Below are 26,061 nucleotides of genomic sequence, written 5' to 3'. Positions count from 1 at the left end.
TTTCTGACAAGCAGAACAATTTCATGTAGATTTTTTTTTAAACTGATTCCCTTCCCCCAGTATTGAAGTGGAATATTATTGTACTATACAAAGGCAAAAAACAATGTTCACACAGTGAATTCATTACAAAGGAAAAAAAAACTACATTCCACATTGGAGAAAGATATTCTAAAACATTCCATACTGGAGTATATCAAACAAAATTTTCAGGAAATTTTTTTTTTTACCTTAATTTAAGAAAACTAAACAAGCTGATGTGTGAGAAGGCAAAATTCTCTCTGTGAGGATTGGCATCAGGTGCTGCCTTGGTTTGGTCTTCCTATAACAAAGTTAAAGCCTCCGAGCATCAATGGCAAACTCTCTTGAGGGTTTCTGGAATTGGTTTTGAAGAGAAAGTGCTGGCTCCCTGCAGCTCGAATAATGTATAGTGTAAACAGGTTGTTGGAATCTGACTTGCTTTAAAGTGGGTTGGATGGCCATGGGGTCACAGGCAGGGAAGAAGTCCCAGCCACCCCCGAACACGAGGTTGCCTACTCCCACACATCCATATAGGGTGGGAATTGTTGAACATCTCCACCCACCACACTCTGTCCTCTGCTATAATCTAGAGAGAGAGTGAGATAGGGAAAGGAGGCAGTGCACTGAGTGGGAAGGAGAGGAGGAATGGGGCTGAATTAACAAGTGACATGAACATTCGTTCGATGCCCATCACCAGTGGGAGGCACACAAGTTGATAAACAAAAGGGGACGAAGTCACAGGTGAGAGAGGACTCGTGCTCCTGTGTCAGTCCACTCACAGTGCTCAGCAATCCCATGGACGAGGGAGAGAACTGGCTCTCATTGGGAGTTAGGAACTGGAGAGTTTCAGCAGCATGGGAGGGTTTTTGGAGGAGGTGGAGTTCCGGGGAACCACGGGCCCCCACCACACATGATGCATGGCATGGTGAGATACAAGCTGCTGTGTCCCCAACCCCCTGCAGCAGCCAGAGGTTGTGGGAGGGGCAAGGGCTCTGGGCACTAGACTGCAGGCCTAGCGCAATGACAACCGCCCACAGCAAAGTCTCTGACTGAAGTTCTCTGCCTCTCTTGGCCAATCCCTGGTGGAAGAGGTGGATCCCACTGTGTCCAACCCCCAGGGCCACTCTCCTGGTGGTGGGGCTATAGGAGAATGCACCAGATGACCTCCCAACCTTTGTCACGCTCAGGAACGGGAGCAGGAGTGCAGATACTGTGCCCAACACTGGGGTCCATCCCACAGTGGAGAAAACAACTTCACAGAAGTCACTACAGCGAGATTGAGGCTGGGTGGGAGGAACCATAGAGGGTGAAAATGGGCAAAGGGCTGAGAGCATCAGTGTGAAGCTGTCACGAGGATGCGCCCACTGCACTGGCACGATCTTGGGATGGAGTAACACACAGGCACTGCACTACCCAAGACATTAACACCTGACAACCCACCCAGTCAAAGTGGTGCCAAGAAACTGGTGGGCCACTAATGGACTTAGCATTAGTAGGGTCTTGAATGAAAATAAAACCTGAAAGAGCCAAAGACACAATCACAGAGTTGAGAAAAGATCACAAAATATCACTTCAATAGGCTGCAGAAAACATTGAAATAACCCATATAAGAGGTACAACTCCCTAACAGCTGTTCCCCTACAGAGGGTCACCACATAAACAGTAAGGATTCAACACATGCTAGAAATCCCCATTCAAGATGGGAAAATTTTAAATGAAGGGCTGTTTTAGTGGGAGGGATTGCTAACATAATAACTGCCGTGTTGAGATTGGGCCTAGATAGGGAGGGTGGGGAGGCAGGAATGGAACAAGTTCCAGGTGTTCCATCCATAAAACAAGGTGTAGCTTTACTTGCCTGGGCTGAGGTCTCCCAGCTTCTGGTGGGTTGCCAGGGATTTGGGAATCATTTTGTTTACTGTCAATGTTTGAGGACAATATTGACTTATTGATTCAACCTCCTTGACAGCACAGGCAACAGCTGCGTTACAAGGGGTATTCACCTATGGGGAGAGGTCTGACTAAGGTTAGTTCAACCGATCCTGCTTTAGGTGGGGTGGGGAGAAAGAACCTCTCCTGTCTGAATACATCTTAAGGTCTTCCTGTCAGGGTTCAGCAACCCTCCTCCAGGGCACACCAGCTTTAGAGGAGGCAGTTCTGACCCCAGTTTAGTTGTAATGTTGCATTGATCAGCACTATCTAATTGGGAAGCCAATACAGCTGAGTCCAGAGTAAAATAGGCTAGAATTTTGAAACCATATGAGCCTCCACTGTCTCAAGGAACTTTACAGGAAAGCACAAAACTGACTAGTGTAGTTTTGTCAAAAGGATGGCTTTAAAAACAAACCCCACAAGCTCAGAGATTCCAAGCTACGATGTCCTGCCTGCCAGTGTGGAAAAGTGTCAAAGCTGATTGCGAGTGGACTCACAGCTCAGTTGCGCTAGGCAGGGAGTGTTGATGCAGATATACCTGCACTGGGCAACTGGAACCCAATAATCAGACCCACACAAGTAGAGTCTGGGATCCACAATACCTGTCACCCAAACAGCCTCTTAGATGCGTGGTTAATCACCTGATCCCTCCATTCTTTTGATTGGCACCCTGAATTTACTGTTTATAGGAATATCTCACCCACCTTCCTTTCCCAAAATTTGTGGTCTAGTTTATCTGAGCAGTTTTACTGGAAAGGCGAGTGATAATCGACAATGTTGTTCCTGTGAGGCATGGCTAAGTCATAGTTTCTTCACGAGCTGACAGGGAGGAGCTAAAGGTCATCTATTCTATGGTAGAGATCTCTTGACCCACAACCCAGCCCCTCCCACGCTGAACACCTTCAATTGAAACCATTACTAACTGCACCTTTCCATTCAATTCAACCCACAATGGTCCCAATCTCTCAACCTGTTCATCCTTGGGGACTTCTTGTTTAACCACAGGGTCCCTCCCTTCCCCCCCTAGAAAGATAGCCCAACCTTACCCCTGCCACAAATTAAAGCCTGGTGCTCCCCCTGCACCAGGAATTTCATGTGTTGGACCCTCTCGTATCAGGAGCACAGCCCAGCCCCTTCTACAACAGGATACCGGCACTCAACCCACTCCCATGTCGATATCCTGAGTCAACACCATCCCAAACTGAGATTCCGTGATGACCCTCTTCTTATCGGGTCAGGCAGGCCTAATCTTTCAGCTTCTCTGCCAACACCTTTGGACTAGGGAGCACTTGGACATTCAACAGGGGCTAAGCAAAGGAAGGCAGTATCTTTGATAAAGTCAATTTTCAGACAGCATGAACCCTTTCCTGTTAGGCTCTCTTGGGTTAGTTAACTTCCACTCTGTGGAAAGTACAATGACAATATTTAAGAATGTTACTTTTCTGTTTGCAAAAGATTTTCTGACTCTTGTTTTTCTCCCCCCACTGAGGGGGCTGAGCCTTCTGTGGAAGGCCGCTTGAAGACACGTCAGAGCTCCTTTCTATCAGAAAGTAACAGCTTTCAATCATGTGCATAAGTGGAAGTATTGCTCCTCACTGCGGTGGAACTAATAAGGTTCCATCTGTGACGTTGACCTTCGTCACATCATCCTAGAATCCCATGGGAATGTGACTTCATGAACTTGCGCTGTTGCAGGCCCAGTTCTGAAGTTGGGGTACATAAGGTGAGATTACTTCACTAAGATTAACCAGGTAATCATAAGGATATGTCCCATGCCTTGCGAGCCAAGGCATGCATGCTAATAAAATAAAAAGTTCACACAGACACACAACAACAACAAAAAACCTCAATGCTACTTTGATGCATTGCATTGAGATGAGTGGCATGTCAAGTCCATTAGTTGCAGTGCTGTTTTTTTTCAACAAGATGTTCAGTGGACGTGCCCAGGACAGCTGTTGTCTTGGCTTGATTACAGGCCGTTCTGTTGACTGTCGCAGTGGTCCCCTGCTTCCTCTGTGTCGAGGGACAGCTTGAGGGAGGCAGCCTTGCTGGTCAGTGTGCTGACGGAGCTGTCTGTAGTGAAGCCAGAGGTCCCAACCTTGCATCCCTCACTTTGTGACAAGAACAATAGAGAAGGACTTGAGTATCATTTTCCTGTTTCGTGGGAGGCTGATGCAGAGCTTTAATATGCCTGGCCTAGATCTGTGGTGTTAGTGGAAATAACTAACATTTAGGGCCTCTCCTTGATCCCCATACCTCTGCATGTAGATCACACATGGAATGGTCCTAATGGATTGGTAAGGGGGGGGGAGGGGTCAAAGATTATGGGGAGAAGGCAGTTGAATGGGGTCAAGAGCAGCATGGTTAGCACAACGCTTTTACAGCATCTGCGACCGGGACTGGGGTTCAAATCCTGTGCTGTCTGTAGGGAGTTTGTACATTCTCCCTGTGTCTATGTGGGTTTCCTCTGGGTGTTCTGGTTTCCTCTCACCATTCAAAATGTACCAGAGTTGAAGGTTAATAGGATGTAATTATGAGGTATGGGCTCTTGGGCCGAAAGGGCCTGTTACCGTGCTGTATATCTAAATATTTTAAAAAAAATTAAAGCAGCCATGATTTGAATGACAAGAGTAGAGTCGATGGACTGAATGACCTAATTTTGCTCCTATGGTTTTATCAGGCCCAATTACCTGAGGGAAGGTTGCATGTCCTCTGGAGGCTTCTGTTGTTGTTCAGGTTGTCCGTTTTCTGCCTGATGGCTCGATGCCAGTTTATATTGCATTTCCAATGAGGGTCGACTCTCCTGTATAACAAACAAATTAATTGGCCTGACAGTTAACTCAACACCACCAAAGATGCTCCAACTCTCTGGCCACTATCCATAGTGAGGCTTGGAGGTGAAGCTTTTATCTTATGCAAAAGCACCTTGCAGCCAGTTACTTTTGACATGTTATAAATATATCAGCCATTTGTACAAAGTAGGCATGCGAATTAGAACACGGAGGCACAATTGGATATTTCCACAACATAAGCAAGAAGAACCCCATCTCTTCCTGTTGGAGGGTGAAGTGCTGCCCCCAAACACAAGTTTATTGTCATGGGCTATGATGTATAATGGGAATGTTCATTTTGTGTGCCATCCAGCTGGTCAACCCATAAATGGTTCAGCAATAAAATCACTGAATTTCAAAGATAAATCTGTTCAGACAGAGCAAAAGCAACATTATTTCAATGGAGTGAAGGTTTATTTAGGAGTCTGATTTCAGCAGGAAGAAACTGTCCTCAAAACTGGTGGTGTATGACCTCACAAACATCTCCTCCATCCCTGGGGGAAAAGGCTACAGCCCCTACCAGCCAGCTCCTTCATTCAGGACCATTGTGGCTTATTGTCTACCTCAGGATCGCATTCGCAGTTGAAACCACACATTATCCAAAATTCCACCTCGGCCTTGAACATACTCGACCATCAGGCATTCCGCATGGTAGGCAGGAAATTCCCAATAGATGGAATTAAAGAATTTTTGCTCAGTTCTCAGTGGCCAATAATCCTGCCTCATCCTCTGGTTACAACCTCATGGCATCTAATCCACCTGCTCCTCTCAATATCTTGCACTCTTTAATGAGTCCTCTCTGACTAATTCCCAGCTTGAACCTTGGTTGTCAGACAAATAATTCAATTCTGATGACAGGTTTTGCAGGTGATTTTATGTTCTTAGAGTTAAGCAATAAAATCTAGGGTCGAGGGTAAAACACAAATATGCTAGAGAAACCTAGCATGTCACACGGCATCCAAAGGAAGTAAAGGGCATGCAACGATTCGGGTCTGAGCCTCTCAGACCTGAAAGAATAAGAAAAAAACAGGCAGATGCTTCAATAAAAAGGTGTGTGGGGGGAGGAAACAAGAAGAGGAGAGAGGGGAAGGGAGGACCACAGGCTAACAGTTTAGGTCGATACAGATGGGAGAGCAGAAGAGGAAAAAGTGATGGGGAGAGGACAGAGGGCTAAAAAGGGGATAGCTTTCCAATAGGAGAAGGAAGGGGTGGGAAGCTGCAGGAGAAAAGATAGAACGAGAGGGAAAGACAGAGATGTGGGGAGAAGGTGATGGAAATTGGAGAAGTCGCTATCGATGCCATCTAGTTGGAGAATGCCGAGACAGAATACAAGGTGCTTCTCCAGTTTGCAGGTAGCCTTGATTTGGCAGTGCATGACGCCACAGACTAACATATTGGTGTGCTAATGATGTGTGGAAATAAAATAGTTGGCCACTGGGAAGTCCTTGCTGACGGTTTTCCTTAGCAGCGCATTCAGGTTATCGTGACTGATATCGCTACTTTGCACAGTCATCTTGCTTCCATTTTAACTCCTAAATGTCATTTCAGCTGAACTCTGGCCTCACTGATGATTCTGAAAGCACAGATACCAGATAAATCAAGTCTCCGATTGCAAATATGAAAAGGCAGAACTGAGGTAAAACATAGGTGAAGAAACTGGGAGGAAGGGTTGGCATCCTTCCAAGAGATGGGGGAGGAAGATGTTTAGCCCAAGTTGTTGGGAGAGTCAAAGACAATCTGCTGAAGGAACTTAGTGGGCCAAGTAACATCAGTGGGAGAAAAAGGATGGCTGATGCTTAGGTCAAAACATTGACCTTGTTTTTTTTTTACTCCCACTGATGCAGGAGATTGCTAATGTTATCAATACCAGAGAACATCGGTATAAGGTCAGTGGAGTAAAGTTCAAGGGAGATAACAGAGCTACTCAGAGAGTGGTGGGTGCCTGGAATTCATTGTCAGATGGTGGTGGAGGTGTGTATAATAGTGACGTTAAAAAGACTTCAAATAGGCACCTAGATGCAAGACAAATAGGGGGTTATTGGCATGAGATTGGGAAAAATTAGATTGTTGTGAAGTAGATTTACATAGATTAGCACAACTTCGTGAGCCGAAGGGCATATATTGTGCTGTAATGTTCTATGCTCCATGTCCTCTGGGATGGAGGCAGAAGGGCCAAGGAAGGAGAGATGTGTCAGGAAGAGCTTATGAATAGTTTGCACCCCCCCCCCCCCCCCCCCAAGATGGAGATGAAGAAGAGAGGTGTCAGGAAGAGTTTATGGATAGTTTGCACCCCCACCCCCCTACTCCCGAGATGGAGACGAAGAGTGATGGAAGAAGAGGTGTCAGGAAGAGTTTATGTATAGTTTGTTCCACTGGGGTGGAGAGAGAATCAGGTTTTAATGTCGTGAAAGGTGTTGTTTTGTGGCAGCAGTTTTTGTGCAGAACAAGGTGCAAAATTACTATAAATTAGAATTCCATAAATACAAGATTTTACAAAAATTTACTGGAGCAAAAAAAAAGAAAAAAGTGAGGTAGTATCCATAGGTTCAATGTCCATTCAGAAATGAGATGGAGGAGAAGAATCTGTTTTTGTAACAGAGGAAGGAGAGAGAAGTGTCAGGAAAAGTCCAGGTGAGGTTAAGGGCCAGATGGAGGTTATCAGCGACCTTATTGAACAAAGGAGGTTTGAGGAGTTTCCGGGCACACCTCTGCATCCAGTTCCTGGAGAAAACTGCAGTCACTTACCGTCTCCAGCTCGTGCTTCCTCTTGCCGATCTCCCGCTCCACCTGGTGCAACTCCAAGCTCAGTTGCTCACTGGACATTCGACTGGGCCATGAGCTGTGCTGCAGTGAGGAAAAGCTGCCCACCTCCCGCTGCCCCTGCACGGGGCTCCCGGCACCCTGGATAAAGGAACGAGTGCAGGTCAACTCCACGACCATCCCCTCCCACCACCGCCCCTCTCATGAGGTCCGCAGGCTCATCCCCATCTCTGCCGCCCACACCTCACCCAGCTTCTGTCTCAAATTTCCCCTGGCTCTGCCTCTCCAGTTTGATGATGTCTCCAAAGTCTCAGCATCTATGATCCCAAACTCTGGCACAGCCCCAATTCTCACCCTTCCTCCATCAGTACCCCAGAGCCCAAGTTCCTGAAGCTAACCTGTTCTAGAACGCGAGGAGGGGAGAAAAGGTGAGGAGACACACTGAAAGCTTGGAGGAGACCCCCTGCCTTGCCTGTGCTCCTATCTATATCATCTCACCCCCACTCCTCCTGTCCTTCCATCCCCACTAACGTCCTCTGAACCACACTCACCCCGGCATCATCTGCCCCAGGCTACTCCCCTGACTTACCCCTCCTCCTATTCTGTTGCATATTCTGGATGCTGGAACATTTGCCTCCCCTCCTACTGAGAAGCTCCCCTTCCCGTTTAGCTTTAAGCACAGACAGTAGGTGACTCAGCCCTCATGTACCTCAATTCCTCGCAGCTGGCTTTGCTGGCTGATTTGCTGGTTGACTTGCTGCAGTTCCAGCCTCAGTTGGTCCCTGTCCGTCGGAGGTATGTGGGGCACAGGGTGCTTGCCGTGGCTGGACACTTCCTGCACGCTCAGCCTCTCTCTGTATTGTACAAGTGGAACTTGTTAAACCATGATTGGTTTACTTGGGGGTAAAAACATACCCAACCACTCTTTCCTTTCAAGCCAGGATGACAGGACAGAACCCATTGCTTTGGAAGGTGTGGCAACTTGTAACAAGGTTCACCTCCTGCCTCTGACCTACACACACTTAGGAAATTTATTTCCCGATAGTGGTTACTAGGACTGTAATGTGGACATGGGAACAGGTCTCAGCCCCTCTTGCTCCCTAGGTCCGACAGGCCCAAATCTTTTTCAGATTACACTTCCTGATTCCAGTCTGCCCAATTGTTCTACGATCCATCACCAGGTCACTCCATTTTTACTGGCTTTAACTGGACTTTTTGCCCATGGCCTGCGTTTAGTGCCTGTACCCAAAGTGACCTTCGGAAGTTGGCTGCGAGCTCTGAGCCTCTGAAGTCCATCCAGTGAGGGGAGGCAGCTCCAGGACTCTGAGGCGCAGTAATAGTCAAGGAACAGTGTCCAATTAACAAGCAACCTAGAGGGGAAGGTGCAGGTGCTCTTTAGCAGGGCAGCACAATAGGGCATTCTTGTATATGGTGCAAGATGCAGTCACAGTGGTGGAGGGAATGAATGATCAGGATAGCTGATTCAATGTTAAACTGGCATATGCTGGTGCCATCTCTCCCAACATCCTTCAGTACATTTGCAATTTGATATTGCATGGTTTCAATTTCAAGACGCATAGACTGTCGAGAGTGGTGCTGTTACTGTGCTGCCTTGAGTGATACAACAAGGTGAGTGGCAGTGTGGTGCGTGGGAGGCAACTGATAATCACAAGAGGTTAGAACTCTGTACCTGTCTATGAAATGTCCCTGAGTATGTAAGGTTTGGTGTGGAGAATACGAAGTCGTCGAGTTTGTCCAACTGCTGTGGTTTCCATACGGATTATAATCTGCAAAGGGGGATTAAAAAAAAAGAACAGGGCAAGTTCAGAGCATTCAAAGGGTTTATTTCAATTTCAGCTGAAGCTGGGATGGTGAGAATCAGGGGTTCATAATATCCTCCATTAGCACTGTGAGCTCCAGTTGCCACGTCCCAGTCTTAAATTTTAAAAATACAGCACAGTAACAAGCCCTTTCGGCCTACGAGCCCGTGCTGCCTCATTACAATTAAATGACCTCCATCCTGGGTACATAATTGAAAGGTTGGAGGAAACTGGAGGCCCCTGAGGAAACCCATGCTGACACGAGGAGAATGTTCCGACTCCTTAGACAGTGTGGGTTTTGAACCCAGGTCACGATCACTGGTGCTAACTGTGCCATCATTATAGAAAAACCAGCTCAGCTCTGCTCTGTTGCTTCACAAAGCACAAGGAAGCTGAACCCCAGCACCAGACCCAGGGCATGCAGAGACTGCCTCGCAGGAGGTAATCGAGCCACTGGGCTCCTTAAACCTGTCCCATCTTTCAACGGTTACCTTTCCCATAATGAGCTGCCCTCTACCTGTGGCTTTTAGAGGTCGGAATCAATGACAACCCATCAGTTCAAATCCTAAGTCCAAGGAGGTTTCCCACACAGCATCTCAGCCCTTCCAAGGATTCTTTGTGATCTCCGGCCCATTGCCCAACTCAAATTTTACAGTCACAACTACTGAAAATTGCTGAGTCATACAGCAAAGACACAGACCCCTAACCCTTCCGATCCACACCAACCACCTTTCAGCACTAATCTTATTTCCTAACACTTAGTTCATGCCTTTCTATCCCTTGGTGATTCATCTAAATAACAAATAGTGTTAGAGTATCTGTCTTTACCAACCACTGCACAAGAGATTCTAATTCCTTGGGTCCCCTCCAAATCCCTTCCCCTAAAGCTCTGCCCTCCGAGTTCTGATATTTCTGTTTCCTATTGTCTACCCAACCTATATCCTTCAATTATTTTTGCCTCTATCAGGTTCCCTCTCAACCTCCAAATAAATCACAGAATGAAACACTCTAATCAAGACAACATTCTGGCAAATCACCTCTGCACCCTCTCCAGTCACACCCTTCATTTAGTGTGGTGATCACAACTGTTCACTCCAGCCTCATCAATGCTTTATAAAACTCTTCCATAATTTCACTGCCCTGACTAATGAAGGAAAGTATCCCATAATCCTTCTTTTCCATATCTGCTAGTGCTTTGGGGACGCTGTATGTGATAGAAGGTACTATAAGTACTCTGAAGAAAATCTGAAATCTGTTTTTGTAGCCTTATTATCTTTCTCACCATCACCAAAAGTATAATTTTCATGGTCATCTGTAAACATGCAAGTCATAATTTCAATATTCTTATCAAAATATTAATCAATAAAACAAATATTGAGGATCTGAGCACCCATGATAAACCATTGGTCGTAGGCTGATAATAGCAAAATCAATCCTTGATCACCACCTTCTGTCTCCTGTTATCAAGCCATTTTTGGATCCAATTTGTCAACTTTCCCTGGGTGCCACGGCTTTGATCTTATGCACCAGCCTTCCACGTGGGACCCAGTCAATGGCTTTAGTGAAGTCCATGTAATCATATGACCACAATACATTTATTTTTATTGATTCAATACATTCAGTTATTTCGTCAAGAATCAAGTTGGTCAGACAAGTTCTGCAAACAAAACCATGCTATTTAATCCTTAATTTTCTAAGAGTACATTCATCATATCCCTGTTGCCCTACTTGCACACTTGTCCTCCATCACCTTACACCTCACCTGTAGCCAGTGTTACCTCTGTCAGCACTTTAGCAATCTCCTAAATAACATCTGTAGCAGATGGAGGCACACATTATCTTAGAGATCTCACACATTTTTAATGATAGCATTTTCTTCCTCCCTGAATTCTTCATCTACAATGTACTTCTCCTTGATTGAACACCATGCTTGTTTTTCCTGACACGATTTCCTCTTTGGTCCCCATTCTTTCACTGGTTATGATAATGAGCTTATTATCATACATATTGTACAATGTACACATGCAACAAAATTCTTACTTCCTGCAGCTGAACAGGTACTTGTAAAGAAAAACATAATATAAAATTACCGTAATCAAATTAAATTAAAAGATACATTAAAATAAATATACATAGAAAATACATACAAATACTTACAGCAATCCTAGTGCAATGTCCTTCTGTGGCGTCAGAGAAGTTGATGATCAAAGTAAGAAGGGGAAGTTCAAGAATCTGGTAGCTATTGGAAAGGAACTGTTCATGACCTGGAGGTATTGATTTTCAGGCTTCTGTACCTTCTGCCAGAAGGTAGCAGTGAGAAGAAGCTGTTTTTAACATACAGATCCTCTTGTCAACACAATTATAGGCTTCTCCTTAAAACTGAAATGATATCTCACATCCAACTTTGCGATCGTAATTTCTTTTTTAAATACAATCCACGCTCTCTGTATTCTGAAACGACCTTCTATTTTCAGTGATCTATATCTGCCATATGCTTCCTTTTTACTTCTTTATCAATTCAAGTTATCTTTGACATCCAGGGTTCCTTGAAAATGCAGTTTGTGCAGTTCACACTGACAGGAACTCATTATTTCATTTCTGAATGAATCCCACTTGTAGAGTAAACTGTAAGTAGCTACTCCCTGTCTACTTTTGTCAGGACCTATTTAGCCTCTCCCTTTTCAGGACCTTAATTTCCAGACCATCCTAAACCCTATCCATAACCATCCAGAAATTTAGAGCTATGGCCACTATTTCCAAAATGTACTCCCACTAACAATTCCTTCACTTGCCTGGCTACTTATTCAAAGATTGGCCCCACTGATGCCCTTTGTCCATAAGACAGAACAGAAATGGCTATTCAGTGCATCGAGTCTGCCACGACATTTAATCTTGAGCTGATTCATTTTCCTACTCAGCCCCACTGTAATTACTTTTACTCCACTGAAATACTGACACTTCTGACTATAGTTTCTCCTGAACTCAATCATATTGTGGTCACTGCTCCCTAATGGTTCCTTTACTCTAATCACCTCTGGTGCATTACACAACACCCACTCCAGTACAGCCGATCCCCTAGTGGCCTCATCAACAGGCTGCTCTAAAAAATATCTCATAGGGATTCTACAAATTCTCCTGAGATTCAGTCCCAACCTGGTTTTCCCAGTCTACTTGCATGTTAAAATCCCCCATGACTACTAAAACATTGCCCTTCTGACACACCTTTTCTATCTGCAGTGGAAATTTGTTGTTCACATCCCGGCTACTGTTTGGAGGTTTGTATATTACTGCCAGCAGTGTCTTTTTTCCCTGCCATTTCTCAACTCAACCCACAATAATTCAACACCTTCTGATCCCATGTCACCTCTTTCCAATGATTTAATGTTATTCTTACCAACAGAGCTACACCACCTTCTCTGCTTATGTGCCTATCCTTACAAAATATTGTGCCTCCTTGGACATTCAGCTCCCACTGACATCCTTTAGCCACAACTCCGTGATGGCCACATCATACCTGCCATACTGTAATTGTACACGGTCATCCTCTTTATTTCTTATTCTACATGCATTTAAATACAAATCCTTTAGCCCTGTATTTGTTACTTTTTTTTTAACTCCGTGTCCCTTTTGGATTGCAACTCATCCTCATGGCTGCAATTTTGTCCTATCTGCTGTCCTTTCATACAAACACCCTACCAGCTCTCTCTATTTATATGCTGTACCTTCCTCTGTCTCTTCATTTTGGTTCCTACTCCCATGTGAATCTAGTTTGACCCCACCCAACAGCATTAGCAAACCTTACTGCTAGGATATTGGTTCCTCTCCGGGTGCAACCCATTCCACTTGCTCGTCACCCCTCCAGAAGAACTATATATGAACTGATTTGCAAAGTTCAATTGGACATGCTTGAAAAAGTCCACACCCTCTAAGCCTATCAAGTGGAGAAGTTGAAGCACCTATCATTGCAACCCTTTTGCTTACACCTCTTCTCTATCTCCTGCTGACCTGTGGGTCGCACCCAGCCAAGTGATCACTCCCTTGTTCCTCAGTTGCGCCCACGCAGCCTCTCATTCTGAACTCCAGAAGCAAGTTCTCGTAATTACACCAAATGCCACTGGTTCATGTGGCTGTACGAGGGAGCAAATATCCAGGAGACTTGATGACAATCAATTAGTTGGAATAAAATGAATATACGTATTTACTGCAATAAGAACTGCCTCAAGAAGGCAGCCAATATCATATAGGATCCCCATCTCACTGCTACCATCGGTCAGAAAGTACAGAAGCCTGAAGATCAGCACCTCTCAGTTCAAGAATAGTTCCTTTCCAACAGCGATATGACTCTTGAACCTTCCCATACTACAAGAATCGTTAAATACTCCAACACACAAAAAGATTGTCTCCACTAAGGTCATGAATTTTTTTTCTTGCACCATGGAAATTTTTTTTTATGGTTTATCTTATGTATTCATTATCTCTTTTTAATTTAAATTAGATGTTTTTTTTAAGCTAAGTACTTGTTTGGTTGCAGCAAGAAAGAATTTTGGTGCACATGTACAATCGGTGCATGACAAACTTTATCCAGTGTCATTCAGCAGGCAACAGGGCATTTGGCCATAATGTCCAGTGAGAGCCCATCTTTCAATACTTGGCCTGGAGTGTTCTATGTTCAGCTGATTCAAGACATTTCTTAAATGTTGGTGGTAACTCTGCCTCCACCATTCTTTCCAGGAATGTCCCAGGTACGCATCACTCTCTTGGTGAAAGATCATCTTTAAATCTCCATCATAAATCTATGTGCCCTTGTGTTATTCATCTTGATGTGATGTTATTACAGTCAAAAGCAGTCTTCTTCATCTGTACTCAGCAGGTCACACAGCATCCATAGGAAGTAAAGGGTAACCAATGCTTCAGACCTGGGTATACCCGACGAAGGGCCCAGTCTTGAAACATTTGTCACCCTTTAATTCCTATGAATGCTGTGTGACCTGCTGAGTTTCTCCAGCATTTCTGTATAGTGCACTTGACCCCAGCATCTTGTTTAACTTCATCTATATCCTTCATAATTTTATACCCCTCCTGTCATACTCTCTGAAGCTTCTAAGATCAAAGAGGAAAAACCCAGTCTCTCCCCATAACCAAAACACTTTATCCCAGGCAACATGCTGGGGAACCTCCTCTGCAGACCCTCCAGTGCAGTTACTGCCTTTCACTCACTGTTACATCCGGGAGGGAGTTAGTCCACAAGATAGTGATGGCAGACAGCCTTGCTTACCCGTGGGTTACATTACCTGAGACACTGATGGGCTTGGTGGCAATGCTTTGTGAAGCCATTGCCTGCACGGGCCCCGTGGTCTGATAACTAGTTTTGGAAGTGCGGGAAATGGCACCAAATTTAGACACGGTTGGCAACTCCCCAAACGGTATGATGGGATCCTCCTCCTTGTTCTCAGATGCTCTCCTCTGAATATCCAGATTCATCAACTGCTCTCGCAGGCCTTTATTGTCAACGTTCTGCTAAAGATATCAGTTTTGGTGTCATGGGTTAGAACAGCACATAATTGCACCAACAACCTCAATTATTACACAAAAATCTGGCAAGCCATTTGATGCCTCAGACCTGCCCCTCAATATCTAGCTGCCTTTCCTTTGCTTCTAACATGATGCAGTACACACAGGGAGGGGAGGTGGTGTCACATTTGTCATTCCTAATGGGTAGTGGGAAGGCTGGAACAATGTGGGGCGATTGAGCATCTGATGCATTAGTGGGCTCCTGTTTATGGTACCCATTTCCAAATCATTTCCTAAATCTCGAATTCTGAACCCAGTTGCATTAGGTTGAAACCCACAGAGTTCACCAGTTGCCAGCCCAACTGTTTCCACTCTGGTCAAAAATTAAATAAAATGTCACGCAGTAGTTTAAAAATAATGTAAAACATACATAGATAAAGACCAAAGGTTCATATTCTGATTCAGTATTTTCTTGCTAGACTTCATTATTAGAAGTGCATTTTCCTGCCTTATTAGAACACCAGCAAACAATGAGCTGCTGGAGGGACTCAAGAGTTCAGATACATCCTTGGGTCGAAATGGTTGGGACTCCTTTTCAAGTCTAAAGGAGAAAGAGAGATATAAAGTATATTGGGGGAGGAAGATTGAGAGGGGCTTAGAGGTGATAGAGCATTGGACAGAAGGTAGAGACAGGTATATAATCAGAATCAGAATTTATTGTCATGAACAAGTCACAAAGTTTGTTGTTTTTGTAGCAGCATCACAGTGCAAACCTTCACATAATACTTAAAAATAAAAAAAATGCTGCTCAAAAAAAGTCAAACCAAGGCAGCGTCTTTGGTTCATTGATCATTCAGGAACCTGATGGCAGCGGGAAGAAGCTGTCCTTGTGCCGCTGAGTGCTCATCTTCAGAGTCCCATACCTTTATCCCAATGGTGGCAGAGTAAAGAGAGCATGGCCTGGGTGTTGGAGGTCCTTGAGGATAGAGGCTGCTTTCTTAAGACACTGTCTCTTATAGGTGTCCTTGGAGTGAAGTCTGATGCTTGTGATGTCGCAGGCCGAGTTAACAACCCTCTGGAGTTTTGTCTTGTCCTGAGCATTGACACCTCTGTACCAGACAATGAACCAACCAGCCAGAATGCTCTCCTTGGTACACCTGCAGAAGTTTTCGAGAGTCTTTGGTGAAATACCAAATCTCCTCAGAGACCTCATAAAGGATAGCCACTGGTGAGGCTTCTTAGTTATTGCATCAATATGGAGGCTCCAGGACAGATGCTCAGAAATGCTGACACCCTGGAATTTGAAGTTTTTGACCCTCTCTGCTACTGAGGATGAGGAATGTATCATGTTTCCCCGACTTCATTCTGAATCATCTTCTTAGTTTTGCTAACATGAGTGCCAGGGTGTAGATGTGACAGCACTCAACGAGCGAATCTCTCTCCTAATAACTTCTTCATTACGGTTTGTGATTCTGCCAACAACTGTGGTGTTATTGGCAAAGGGAGAGATCATTGGCAGGGAGGTTAGAAGAAAATAAGAACAGGAGTAGGTGAATAAGAGAATGGAGACAGTAGGACAAGATAGAAGTGGGAGCTAATGCAGTACAAAAAGGTAGTCGAGAAACTCAGCAGGTAAAGCAGCATTCAAAGGAAGTAAAAGGTAGTCAACTTTTCATGCCTGAGCCCTTCATCAAGAATCTGGACCTAAAATTACACAAATTGATGTTCATGCTGTTATGTTTAAGGTTGTCCAGGAGGAATATGATGAGCTCTTCTTCAAGTGTACATTTGGCCTCACCCTGACAATGGATGAGGCCAAGGACAGACGTGTGTGCGACTGGGGAGAGAAATTGAAATAGTTGGCCGCAGGAAGTTTAAGCTTAAACCCACAATTCAAGCGCAGGTGTTCGGTGAAGCAATGTCCCAATCTGTGGTTGATCTCATCGATCTAGAGAAGGCCACGTCGAGCTGTAGATCACTTGCTCCATCTCTCTCAATCACTACTTATGGGATGGGAGTGTAACATTTCATGTGTCCTTCTCTGCATTCTCCACTGGATTTTGTTGTGGGACCTTGCATTTAGACCTACTAGATTTGGCCTCCTCCAGAAATGAAATGATGACTGCTGCTTTAAAGAGCAATATGAATGACGTAAATTCATTACCCCAGCCCTGACGTGCTCTGTCATTTACATGGACAAGCTGACCCCATTTCAAGCCCAAGGTAAATTATTTGCAAATCAATAAAATTTGTTTGGGAAGAAATGTATTTCAGGACACAAAGTATATATCTATACCCCCTGCATTCAGGATTGTTACACACATCTCTCATGTTCACTGACCATTTACACCTTGTACGCATAATTCTACAAACAGTCCAAGATATTTCTGGCTGCCAATGACTCTCCTTGATTGCAGGGCACGAGAAGAAAACCTCGCAGAGCCAACACACATCAACTTGTCCCAACAACACAGCCCTTTGCAGTGTCCTTGGCTTGAATGCCTCACAAATATTTACATCACTGGGAACTGTGCTTTGTTGTTAGACAGACACTGCCTTTAACTTTTTAATTTGTGACTGGGGATGTCTCATTGATGAAATGGACATCTTCTCTTGACCAATGCAATGATCCTACATATGCGACAGGTGCTTTCTTTGGTGTACACACCCAAAATACCAGCATCTTCCTTCAACTTGAATCACATAAGATGAAAGTAAAATCAGTTGGCAGTATCAATGATCATGTCAAATCATACTGTTATCACTTCAGTGTTGCTGGACTCTAGATTTAATCCTGCTGTTCCTTCTCCTGGGAGAAGGGACACGGTAGAGGGAGCTCGACTTTGTATCTAACCTGAGCTGTATCCCTGCTGGGGCAGTGAAGAGGGTGGCTTCATATTATATCTATTCAGAACTGTCCCTGTTCGAAGAGTCTGCGATGGGACAGTGTAGAGAGTTCTACTTTTAAATAAAAATCTAACTTGATGGGACATGGTTGAAGGAGCTTTACTCTGTGTCTAACCCTTCTGTGCCTGCCTTGGGGGTGTATGATGGGACTGTGTGGAAGGAGCTTTCGGAAGTATATAGCCGGTGTTGTTCCTGCCATGGGAGTGTGTGCTGTAAGAGTGCAGAGGAAGCTTTATTGTGTATTTAGCCCTTGCTGTCCTTGGACTGGGAGTGTGTGATGGGACAGTGTAGAGAAAGCTGTACCCAGCGTGTAATAAAATGCTACCTATGCCCTGGGAGAGTGATGGGGCAATGTAGCGGGACTATGACTCTGCATTGAACCTGTTTGTCTCTGTCATGGGAGTGTGCAATGGGATGCTGCACAGCAATCTTTACTCTGTGACTGATCTGTGCTATCTCTGCTGTGGACTCTGTGATAGGACATCGTAAAGGATATTTACTTTGGATCTAACCCATGCTGGCGCTGCAATGTAGTCCCGCCAAACTTGCAGGCATTTCACCAAAGTTGTCAACGTCCATGTGAGAGTTTGGGCCAGAAATGTCAGTGGATAGCTCTTCTGTGGGAGAAATCACACACCACCTGACCTTACACTCAAGGGTCCCTCCCTCTCCACCCAGAAATGCTGATGAACACAGTGTTGCTATTTGGGTCAATTACCAACTTGGAACAAGTCAGTGTCGGGAAGCTCAGTTTCTCCCTGGCAGTGTTAACTCAGCCAGCAATAAAAAGTTGTTACTTTCACTTACACTGCTAAGTAAGTCTTACCGTCATCTCCAGACCACCAGATGTCATCATATCTTTGGGCTGTACATCCTTGCCACCAATGTAAGAACTAATTGTGTCACAAGACCAGGGTGAGTACTGAGCAGTGTAATCCTGGTCCTTGTATTTCTTCCCTGGTTTCAGATCTTCATCAGAATACTAAATGTAAAAGATACAACAGTTAGATCTTATGGATTCTGAAACCCACAGTGAAACCACAGATATGTGGTGGAAAGTGTGCTGACTGGCTGCATCAGGGCCTGGCATGGGGACGCTAATACTCCCAAGTGTAAAGCTCTGCAAAAGGTCGTGGACACAGCCCAGGACATCACAGGTAAAAACCATCCTCACCATCGAGAACATTAACAACAGCAACAATATCAAAGATCCACACCACCTGGGACACACTCTATGCTCACTGTTACCATCAGAAAAGAGATATTCAGTAGGTGCCACAAGACTCACACCACCAGGTTCAGGAACAGCTGCTACCCCCCCACCATCAGACTCCTCAACAACATATCCAATCAGAGCCTTGATTATTCTCTCTCTATTACACAGTTTGTTGACATTTATTTATTTGTTTACATGTGTATGTTGAGTCAGTTTTTGTTTGCACTGCCAAATTGTGGTAATTCTCCATTACCCACATGAAAGAGAATATCAGGGTTGTATGTGATATCATACGTGTACTCCGATATGGGATTCTGAAACCCACGGCGATTCATCATTGTGAAGATGCCGCTGTTTTAAGTTTTACAGCAGCTCTGAGGTGGTCTGCTTAGACAAACAGCTTCCCAAAGGTGAAGGTCCAGGGCCCAGACAGGCCTGAAAGAGATTGCTTGTTCCCTCCCAGACTCTAGCAGCACACCATCAGCAATGGAGGAGAAGACAGAATGCTTCAAGTACCTCTGGGGAGACATCAACAAATGAAGATGGCATCACTGCAGTAGGGGGGAATGGAGGTGGAGAGATGGTTTTTCGCTCCTCAAGCTGAGCCATGAGCTCTTTCCGTCGCCGGTGTAGGTAATCCAGACTTGGTTGGGGCTGAGGTTGGTGCTGGGGTACCCTGCCGTGAGGATCCTGAAACAAGAGAGGACAATTAGCAACACTCTTACATCTATATATTTTTTAAAATTTAGAGATACTGCATGGTACCAGGCCCCTCTTACTTATTAGCCTGTGCCATCAAAATACAACCATGTAAACAATTAACTTAATAAACACCCCCTCCCCCCACCCGTCTTTGGATGATGGGTGGATACCTGAGCACCTGGAGGAAACCCACATGGAGAGATTTTCTTGTGTTTTCTCCAAAGGGCAAGTAGAATATGGGTCTTCCTGGCAGCTGAAGCAGATGATAGGCTTGGTATGGGAGCATTTCAACAGGGCAATACAAGAGTGAAAGGTATTAGAGGAGATGTAGGTAGATTTACATGAATTAGGCAGAAGAAAACCTGTACGCATAAACACAGAGACTAGATGGGCTGGACAGCCCTCTTGCAACAGTGTAATTCTTATAGGCAGTCTCTGTTGGGCAGAAGTGTTACTTGCTGCAGTATTTGGGGTCCTACAATGACCAGGAAGGAGGAGTACTCTGTTGAGTTAGCCAATCTCAGTTGGGCCTGCAGTAGAAGGACCAGAGCTGCAGTCCCGCTGTACCTCTGGTAAACCACCAGGCAGTATACAGCATGCTGGGATGGATGGTAAAGGTATTGTGCAGCTTGCACCTCTCTGTGATACTGCAGGAATCGCATGGTAAGAAATGTACAGTGCTCATGCACACCTGTTCAGCACTTGGCATGGCACACACACCCTGCCTCTGAACTGGAGCAAAACCCTTGGCCCAGCTCCACCATTTTACTCGTGAGAGCTGACCTGCTATTCCAACTCCTCTATTTCCCTTGGTTCTCCACTGGAGACGACCTCTGGTCACCAAATCCATTCTCCTTGTTCTTTCCCATGGGTCTTTTCAAATATTTTCTCTCAGGAGGAATTAGATATTCTGGTCCCTTGCTTTTCTTGACATCACTAAAACTGAGCAATTGAAATCAAACTGAATCAACTGCTTCTCTATTGACCTCACTTCAAAAACCATCTCATAACCGTGCTGCAATTTCATCCCTGTTATCAGATTTGAACAGAGCTTTCATTAATAAAATGATGCTGTCCACTGTTTGGAAATTTTCCTCATTAACACTGTACTCTGCTTTTGTATTTTATTATTCACACCACCAGCCGTTAAGTATGAGTTAATTTGCCTGGATAGCAAGCAAAACAAAGCTTTTCCTTGTATCTCAATACATGTGACAAGAAACAGTTCAATGTCAAATCCCTTTCATATTATATTTCTCATAGCATTATCAATGTGGCACTGTTTCAAATCTAAAGCTTAAATTTCCAAACCTCTTTGCATTCTCTTTATAAATGCTCCACATTGTTTGCTCAATTACATTAAATTCTATCAGACATGACATTCCTGCCTTATTGGGAGATTCTGCCCTGCACACTAGGACAACACTGACTGTTCACTCAATTTCCCCCCCCCCGATAGAGAGATCTTCCACCATCTGGGTTGAGGGTTGTTGGAAGGGGTGCCTTCATCCTCATCTTACAGATTTCTATATAGTGAGCATACATGTAAACAAATAGAGAACTGCAGATAACGAATGTAAACAAACCATCTATGCAATAGAGAGAATTTAAAAAATATCCAATGAAGTGCACAGGTAAGAGTCCTTAAATGAGTCTCTGACTGAGTTTGTTGTTGACGAGTCTGATGGTGGAGGGGTAGCAGGTGTTCCTGAACCTGGTGGTGTGAGTCTTGTGGCCCTATACCTCTTGATGGCAGCAGTGAGGACAGAGCATGTGCTGGGTGGTGTGGATCCTTGATGATTGCTGCTTCTCTTCGATGGCAATCGATGAATGTTCTCGATAGTGGGGACTGTTTTGCCTTTGATGTCCTGACCTGTGTCCACTACTGTTTGCAGGGCTTTACGCTCAGGGGCATTGGTGTCCCCAAACCAGACTGTGATGCAGCCGGTCAGCACACTTTCCACCACACATCTGTAGAAATTTGCCAGGGTTTCTGATGTAATTCCAAACCCCTGATTCCCCCAATGATCACTGGATTGTAGACCTCTGGCTTTCCCTTCCTGAAGTTAACAATCAGCTCCTTAGTTTTGGTGACATTGAATGCAAGGTTGTTGTTGGTGCACCTTTCAACCAAGTTTTCAATTTCCCTCCTACATGCTGACTCATTCCCTTTCTTTAAACAACCCACTACTGTGGTATTGTCAGCAAATTCGTAGATGGTATTATTGTTGAACCGAATCACACAATCATAGGTGTAAAGTGAGTAGAGCAGGGGGCTAACAATATAGCCTTGTGGTTCTCCGGTACTGATGGAGATTGTGAAGGAAATGTTTTTACCAATCCTCACTGATTGGGGTCTGGAGATGAGGAAATCCAGGATCAAGTTACACAGTGGGGCGTTGAGTCCCAGGTCTTGGAGTTTGTGGATTAGTTTTGAGGGGATGATGGTGTTAAATGCTGAAATGTAGTCAATAAAGAATATCCTGATGAATGCCTGTGTTCCAAGGTTTCGTGTAGAGCCAGTGTGGAGCCCGTAGATCTGTTGCTATGGCAGGCAAACTGGAACGTATCCATGTCACAGCTCAGACAGGAACTGATACACTTCAGCACCTTTCAAAACACTTCATCACTGTAAGTACTACTGACCGAGTCATTAAGGCAGGTTACGATACTCCTCTTGGGCACTGGTATGATTGATGCCTGTTTCAAACAGGTGGGTACCACACCCTGCTGGAGTGAGATATTGAAGATATCTGTGAATACAATGGTAAGTTGGTGAGCAGAAATTTTTAATACTTGGCCAGGTTCTCCAGGCAGGCCAGATGCTTTCCTCGGATTCACTTTCCTAAAGACAGCACGCACATCATCTACAGATAACAACAGGATGGGATCATTGGGGATGTGGAGGTACGATTGGGTGGTTATTCGCTGTTACTGTTGTCAAATTGGGCGTAGAAGGCATTGAGTTCTTCTGGGAGCGAAGCTTTGCCGTCTGCTACATCACTGCATTTGTTTTTGTAGCAGGTTATGGCATTTAGGCCCTGCCTCAGCTGTTGGGTGTCCCTTGCTATTTCCATTTTCATCCGGAATCTCCAATTGGCTTGGTAGATAGCTTTTTGTACCTGCTCCTTCTATATTGATCTGGATCTCTGGACTTGAATGACTGTGATCTGGCTCTTAGCAGGTTCCAGATTTCATTGTTCATCCAGGGATTCTGGTTGGGGAAAATCCTGAATGATTTGTTGGGGGATACACTCATTCATAGCTGTTTTGATAAAAGTCTGCGTCAGTCCTGGTGTAATCATTCAGATTCTCAGCTGAGTCTTTGAACACTGACTCGAGGAAGTCCTGTAACCATTCTTCAGCCTCCTGTGACTACCTTCTAGCTGTCTTGATCTCTGGAGCCTCTCTTTTTAGACTCTGTAAAACAGAAGGAGCACAGCCAGGTGATCCAACTGGCCAAAATACGGTCTTGGTAAAGAACTGTAGGCCTTCCTTATCTTGGTGTAGCAGCGATCGAGTATGCTGGGACCTCTGGTGCAGCAGATTACATGCTGGTGGTAGATGGGTAGGGTTTTCTTGATGCAGTACTGATTAAAGTCACCAACTAAGATTTGTAGCTCATTGGGCTGCACCGTCTCTTGTGTACTGACCACATCACGCAGCTCGGGAAGTGCCTGTATGTAATCGGTATCGGGAGGGATATAAACTCCGGTGCAAATCACTGATGAGAACTCTCGGGATACATACACACACACACATATATATATATATATATATATATATATATATATTTATAAAGGTCTGCAATTAATTGAGATTTGCTCTAAGGCAGTAAAGCAGGAGGTCGACACCTAATATTAACGAAAAATCACACATCGACCCTCTCCAGAATCCGAGTTCCAATCCAGTCTATAAATGGTGAAACCCTCTGGTCGCATAGCGGTGTCTGGTGTGTTCTCCGTTAGCCAGGTCTCAGTGCAACAAACAACCAAGATTTGTCTCACCTGCCTCTAATAGTCAATTTTATTTTCCTGTGATTGGACATTCGCCAGTAACATGGCCAGGAGGGGAGGTCTCAGACCTCTGTGCTTCAGACTTGTGGCCTTCTCTCTACATTTCTGAACTCAACCTTTAAGGCCTTTGCCTTCCTAACTCAGCCATAACCAAGGAGATTTGTAGATCATTAACTGTGTTTAGCAGCATGAAAAAAACTGCATGCAGTTGATTGCAATAAAACCAGCTGGGAAGCTGAATATTTTAAAGGAGTATTTAACAGGGGTTCTGCAGCCCACAGAAAGTCGACATTTTTAGGCCTATCAAGGCAGCTGCCACCAGAACTTGGTGACCTCTCTTTTCTTCCCCACACCCTTGCTCCATATTTCATCTTCATTGACGACAAATTCAATCTAATGACTCCCTTCTGTACCCCTCCATCTTCAGGGATGCAATAGTGGCATTAGATACAACATGCGCCACCTAATACACCCATATGACCAAATAATTCTGCCCAACTTTGGTGCAATCATCTGGGGAATCACAAATGTGCAAGGAATAGAGGGATACAAATCATGTGTAAGTGGGAATTTTAGCTTGATTTGAGATCCTGCTCGTTGCAGACACGTGGGCTGAAGGGCCTGTTCCTGTACATGGCTGTTCTACATCCAATGTATACTGTTCATTTGTGGTGCAGTCCATGATTAGCCCAGCAAAATTACAATGGGTGACCTGGGATTCCTGGGCTGGTAAGGAATAGATCAGAGGGTTGCCAGGCCTGATGATTGTTGGGCTGGTTCAGATTACAATGGAGGAATTCCTGGGCTGAAAAAGGGGATTGGGAAATCCGAACGGAAAGTGGTTACTAAGATGATCCACAACAGGAGCCAGATATGTGGATAAAGGATGATTCAAAATGGGATTGCGGAATACTTGAATGGAAGGCAATTACCAGGCTGGACAGAGATTATTTGGTTATTTAATTTCCAGATAGACCCATATTTTGTACCCATTCCAATCTGTTTCAGTGGAGAAGCCTCAACGATGCATCACTGCAAGGGATAACCTTGTGAATAAATTTATTTCTGTGGCTTTCGAATGGAATAATTATCTCTTCCCTGTATTTAGGTGAACATGGGGTTATTTCCACAGCAACATTAGAATGAATGTGCATTGGACAATGACAGGAATAAATTCTGATGCGGGATCAGGTCCTAAGGTGATTTCAAACAGCACAGAATAGATCAATATTGGCAGAAATTGAACCTAGATTGTTCAGCGCACAAGGTTCAGTTCAGCTCAACTTTACTGTGCAGTGAAAAGGTTAGCTTGTCATGCTACGCAACCAGTCAACCCACGAGTACAGCAAATTAAACTGCACAGAGAGCAGAGTTACAGAGAGATCAGTTAGAACAAAAAGGTGGTAACATTCTTAAGAGACGTCAATGGGACCTACCCTGTATGCAGGTCTGATCTGGCTGGGATGAGAGCTCATGGTGTAGTAGCTTTCAGGAGGGTAGCGTTCTCTGGGCTCTGCAATGCAGTTGGCCACAGCAGATGGCATGTCGACTGGTATTGGGCTGTTCCGCACGTCCTCCCTGGGGTAAGATTGTGGAGGGTGATAGATGCGTCGCCCATCATAATGGTGTTGGTACATTCCTGAAACCGGTTGTGCCAGCGAGTACTGTTGAGGGGTGGAGTACTGAGAGTTCCCCATCCTCTCTTGAATGTAGGATGGATAGTGGTCCTGGTACTGGAGGCCAGAAGGAGGCAGAGGGGGCTCTGGTACACTGCCAGGCCGTCTGTAATGCGGTAGGTAGGATGTCACAGACCCTGAGTGAGAGTAGTAAAGGTCTAGGAAAACAAGAACAAAAAATCTTTGAGCCAAACATTGTACAGCGAGTCTGAATCACAACTGGATAAAACGATGAGGACACAAACACAGAGATAGGCCTCTCAAACTGCTCTTCCATTTAATATAGTGGTTGTTTGGAATGCAACCTCAAGTTTGAATCCAGCACTGTAAGGAGTTTATACATTCTCTCTTTGACCAGCATGAATTTCCTCTGGTTTCCTCCCACTCTTCAAAAACTTCAAGGTTTGTAGGTCAATTGGTGTATTGGGCAGCAAGGGATCAGGGGTCACACATAGTTCAGTCCAAACCACTGGCAACCCGAGCTCCAGATCTGAACCTCTGACATGGTCAGGAACCCTTCAGCACCCTTGGCACCTCCTTGTATCTCAGTTCTGATATCTGGTACCCCTCCAGCCAGTTTGAGCCAGGCTCCAGCCTGGTGCGCAAGCCTCCCAACAGCAGTCTCCACAGCCTGCAGCTGCCACGGGTTCCTTGCCTCGAGTTGCCAGCAGCCCG

At 44.8% G+C, this 26,061-nt stretch overlaps 1 protein-coding gene across 9 annotated transcripts in view; it reads right to left on the bottom strand.

Moving 5' to 3' along the window:
* Nucleotides 1–227: 227 nt before the first annotated feature.
* LOC138763431 (roquin-1-like) overlaps nucleotides 228–26,061 on the bottom strand; it is a 137,465-nt gene continuing 111,631 nt past the window's right edge. For 8 of the 9 annotated variants that reach the window (XM_069937545.1, XM_069937547.1, XM_069937548.1 and 5 more), the window contains 9 exons: nucleotides 25,147–25,544; nucleotides 19,509–19,682; nucleotides 18,603–18,758; nucleotides 14,650–14,875; nucleotides 9,229–9,325; nucleotides 8,248–8,392; nucleotides 7,524–7,679; nucleotides 4,638–4,750; nucleotides 228–4,058 (listed from right to left, as the gene is read on the bottom strand). In XM_069937545.1, coding sequence (XP_069793646.1) covers nucleotides 3,917–4,058; nucleotides 4,638–4,750; nucleotides 7,524–7,679; nucleotides 8,248–8,392; nucleotides 9,229–9,325; nucleotides 14,650–14,875; nucleotides 18,603–18,758; nucleotides 19,509–19,682; nucleotides 25,147–25,544 — 1,607 coding nt within the window. In that variant the 3' untranslated portion in view covers nucleotides 228–3,916. The remainder of the gene's footprint in view (nucleotides 4,059–4,637; nucleotides 4,751–7,523; nucleotides 7,680–8,247; nucleotides 8,393–9,228; nucleotides 9,326–14,649; nucleotides 14,876–18,602; nucleotides 18,759–19,508; nucleotides 19,683–25,146; nucleotides 25,545–26,061) is intronic. The other variant, XM_069937552.1, reaches the window with a different exon arrangement.

This window comes from Narcine bancroftii, chromosome 5 (assembly GCF_036971445.1).
Source record: "Narcine bancroftii isolate sNarBan1 chromosome 5, sNarBan1.hap1, whole genome shotgun sequence".
Lineage (NCBI taxonomy): Eukaryota > Metazoa > Chordata > Chondrichthyes > Torpediniformes > Narcinidae > Narcine > Narcine bancroftii.
Note: the sequence above shows the minus strand (reverse complement) of the source record. Positions and strands in the feature narration are given on the sequence as shown.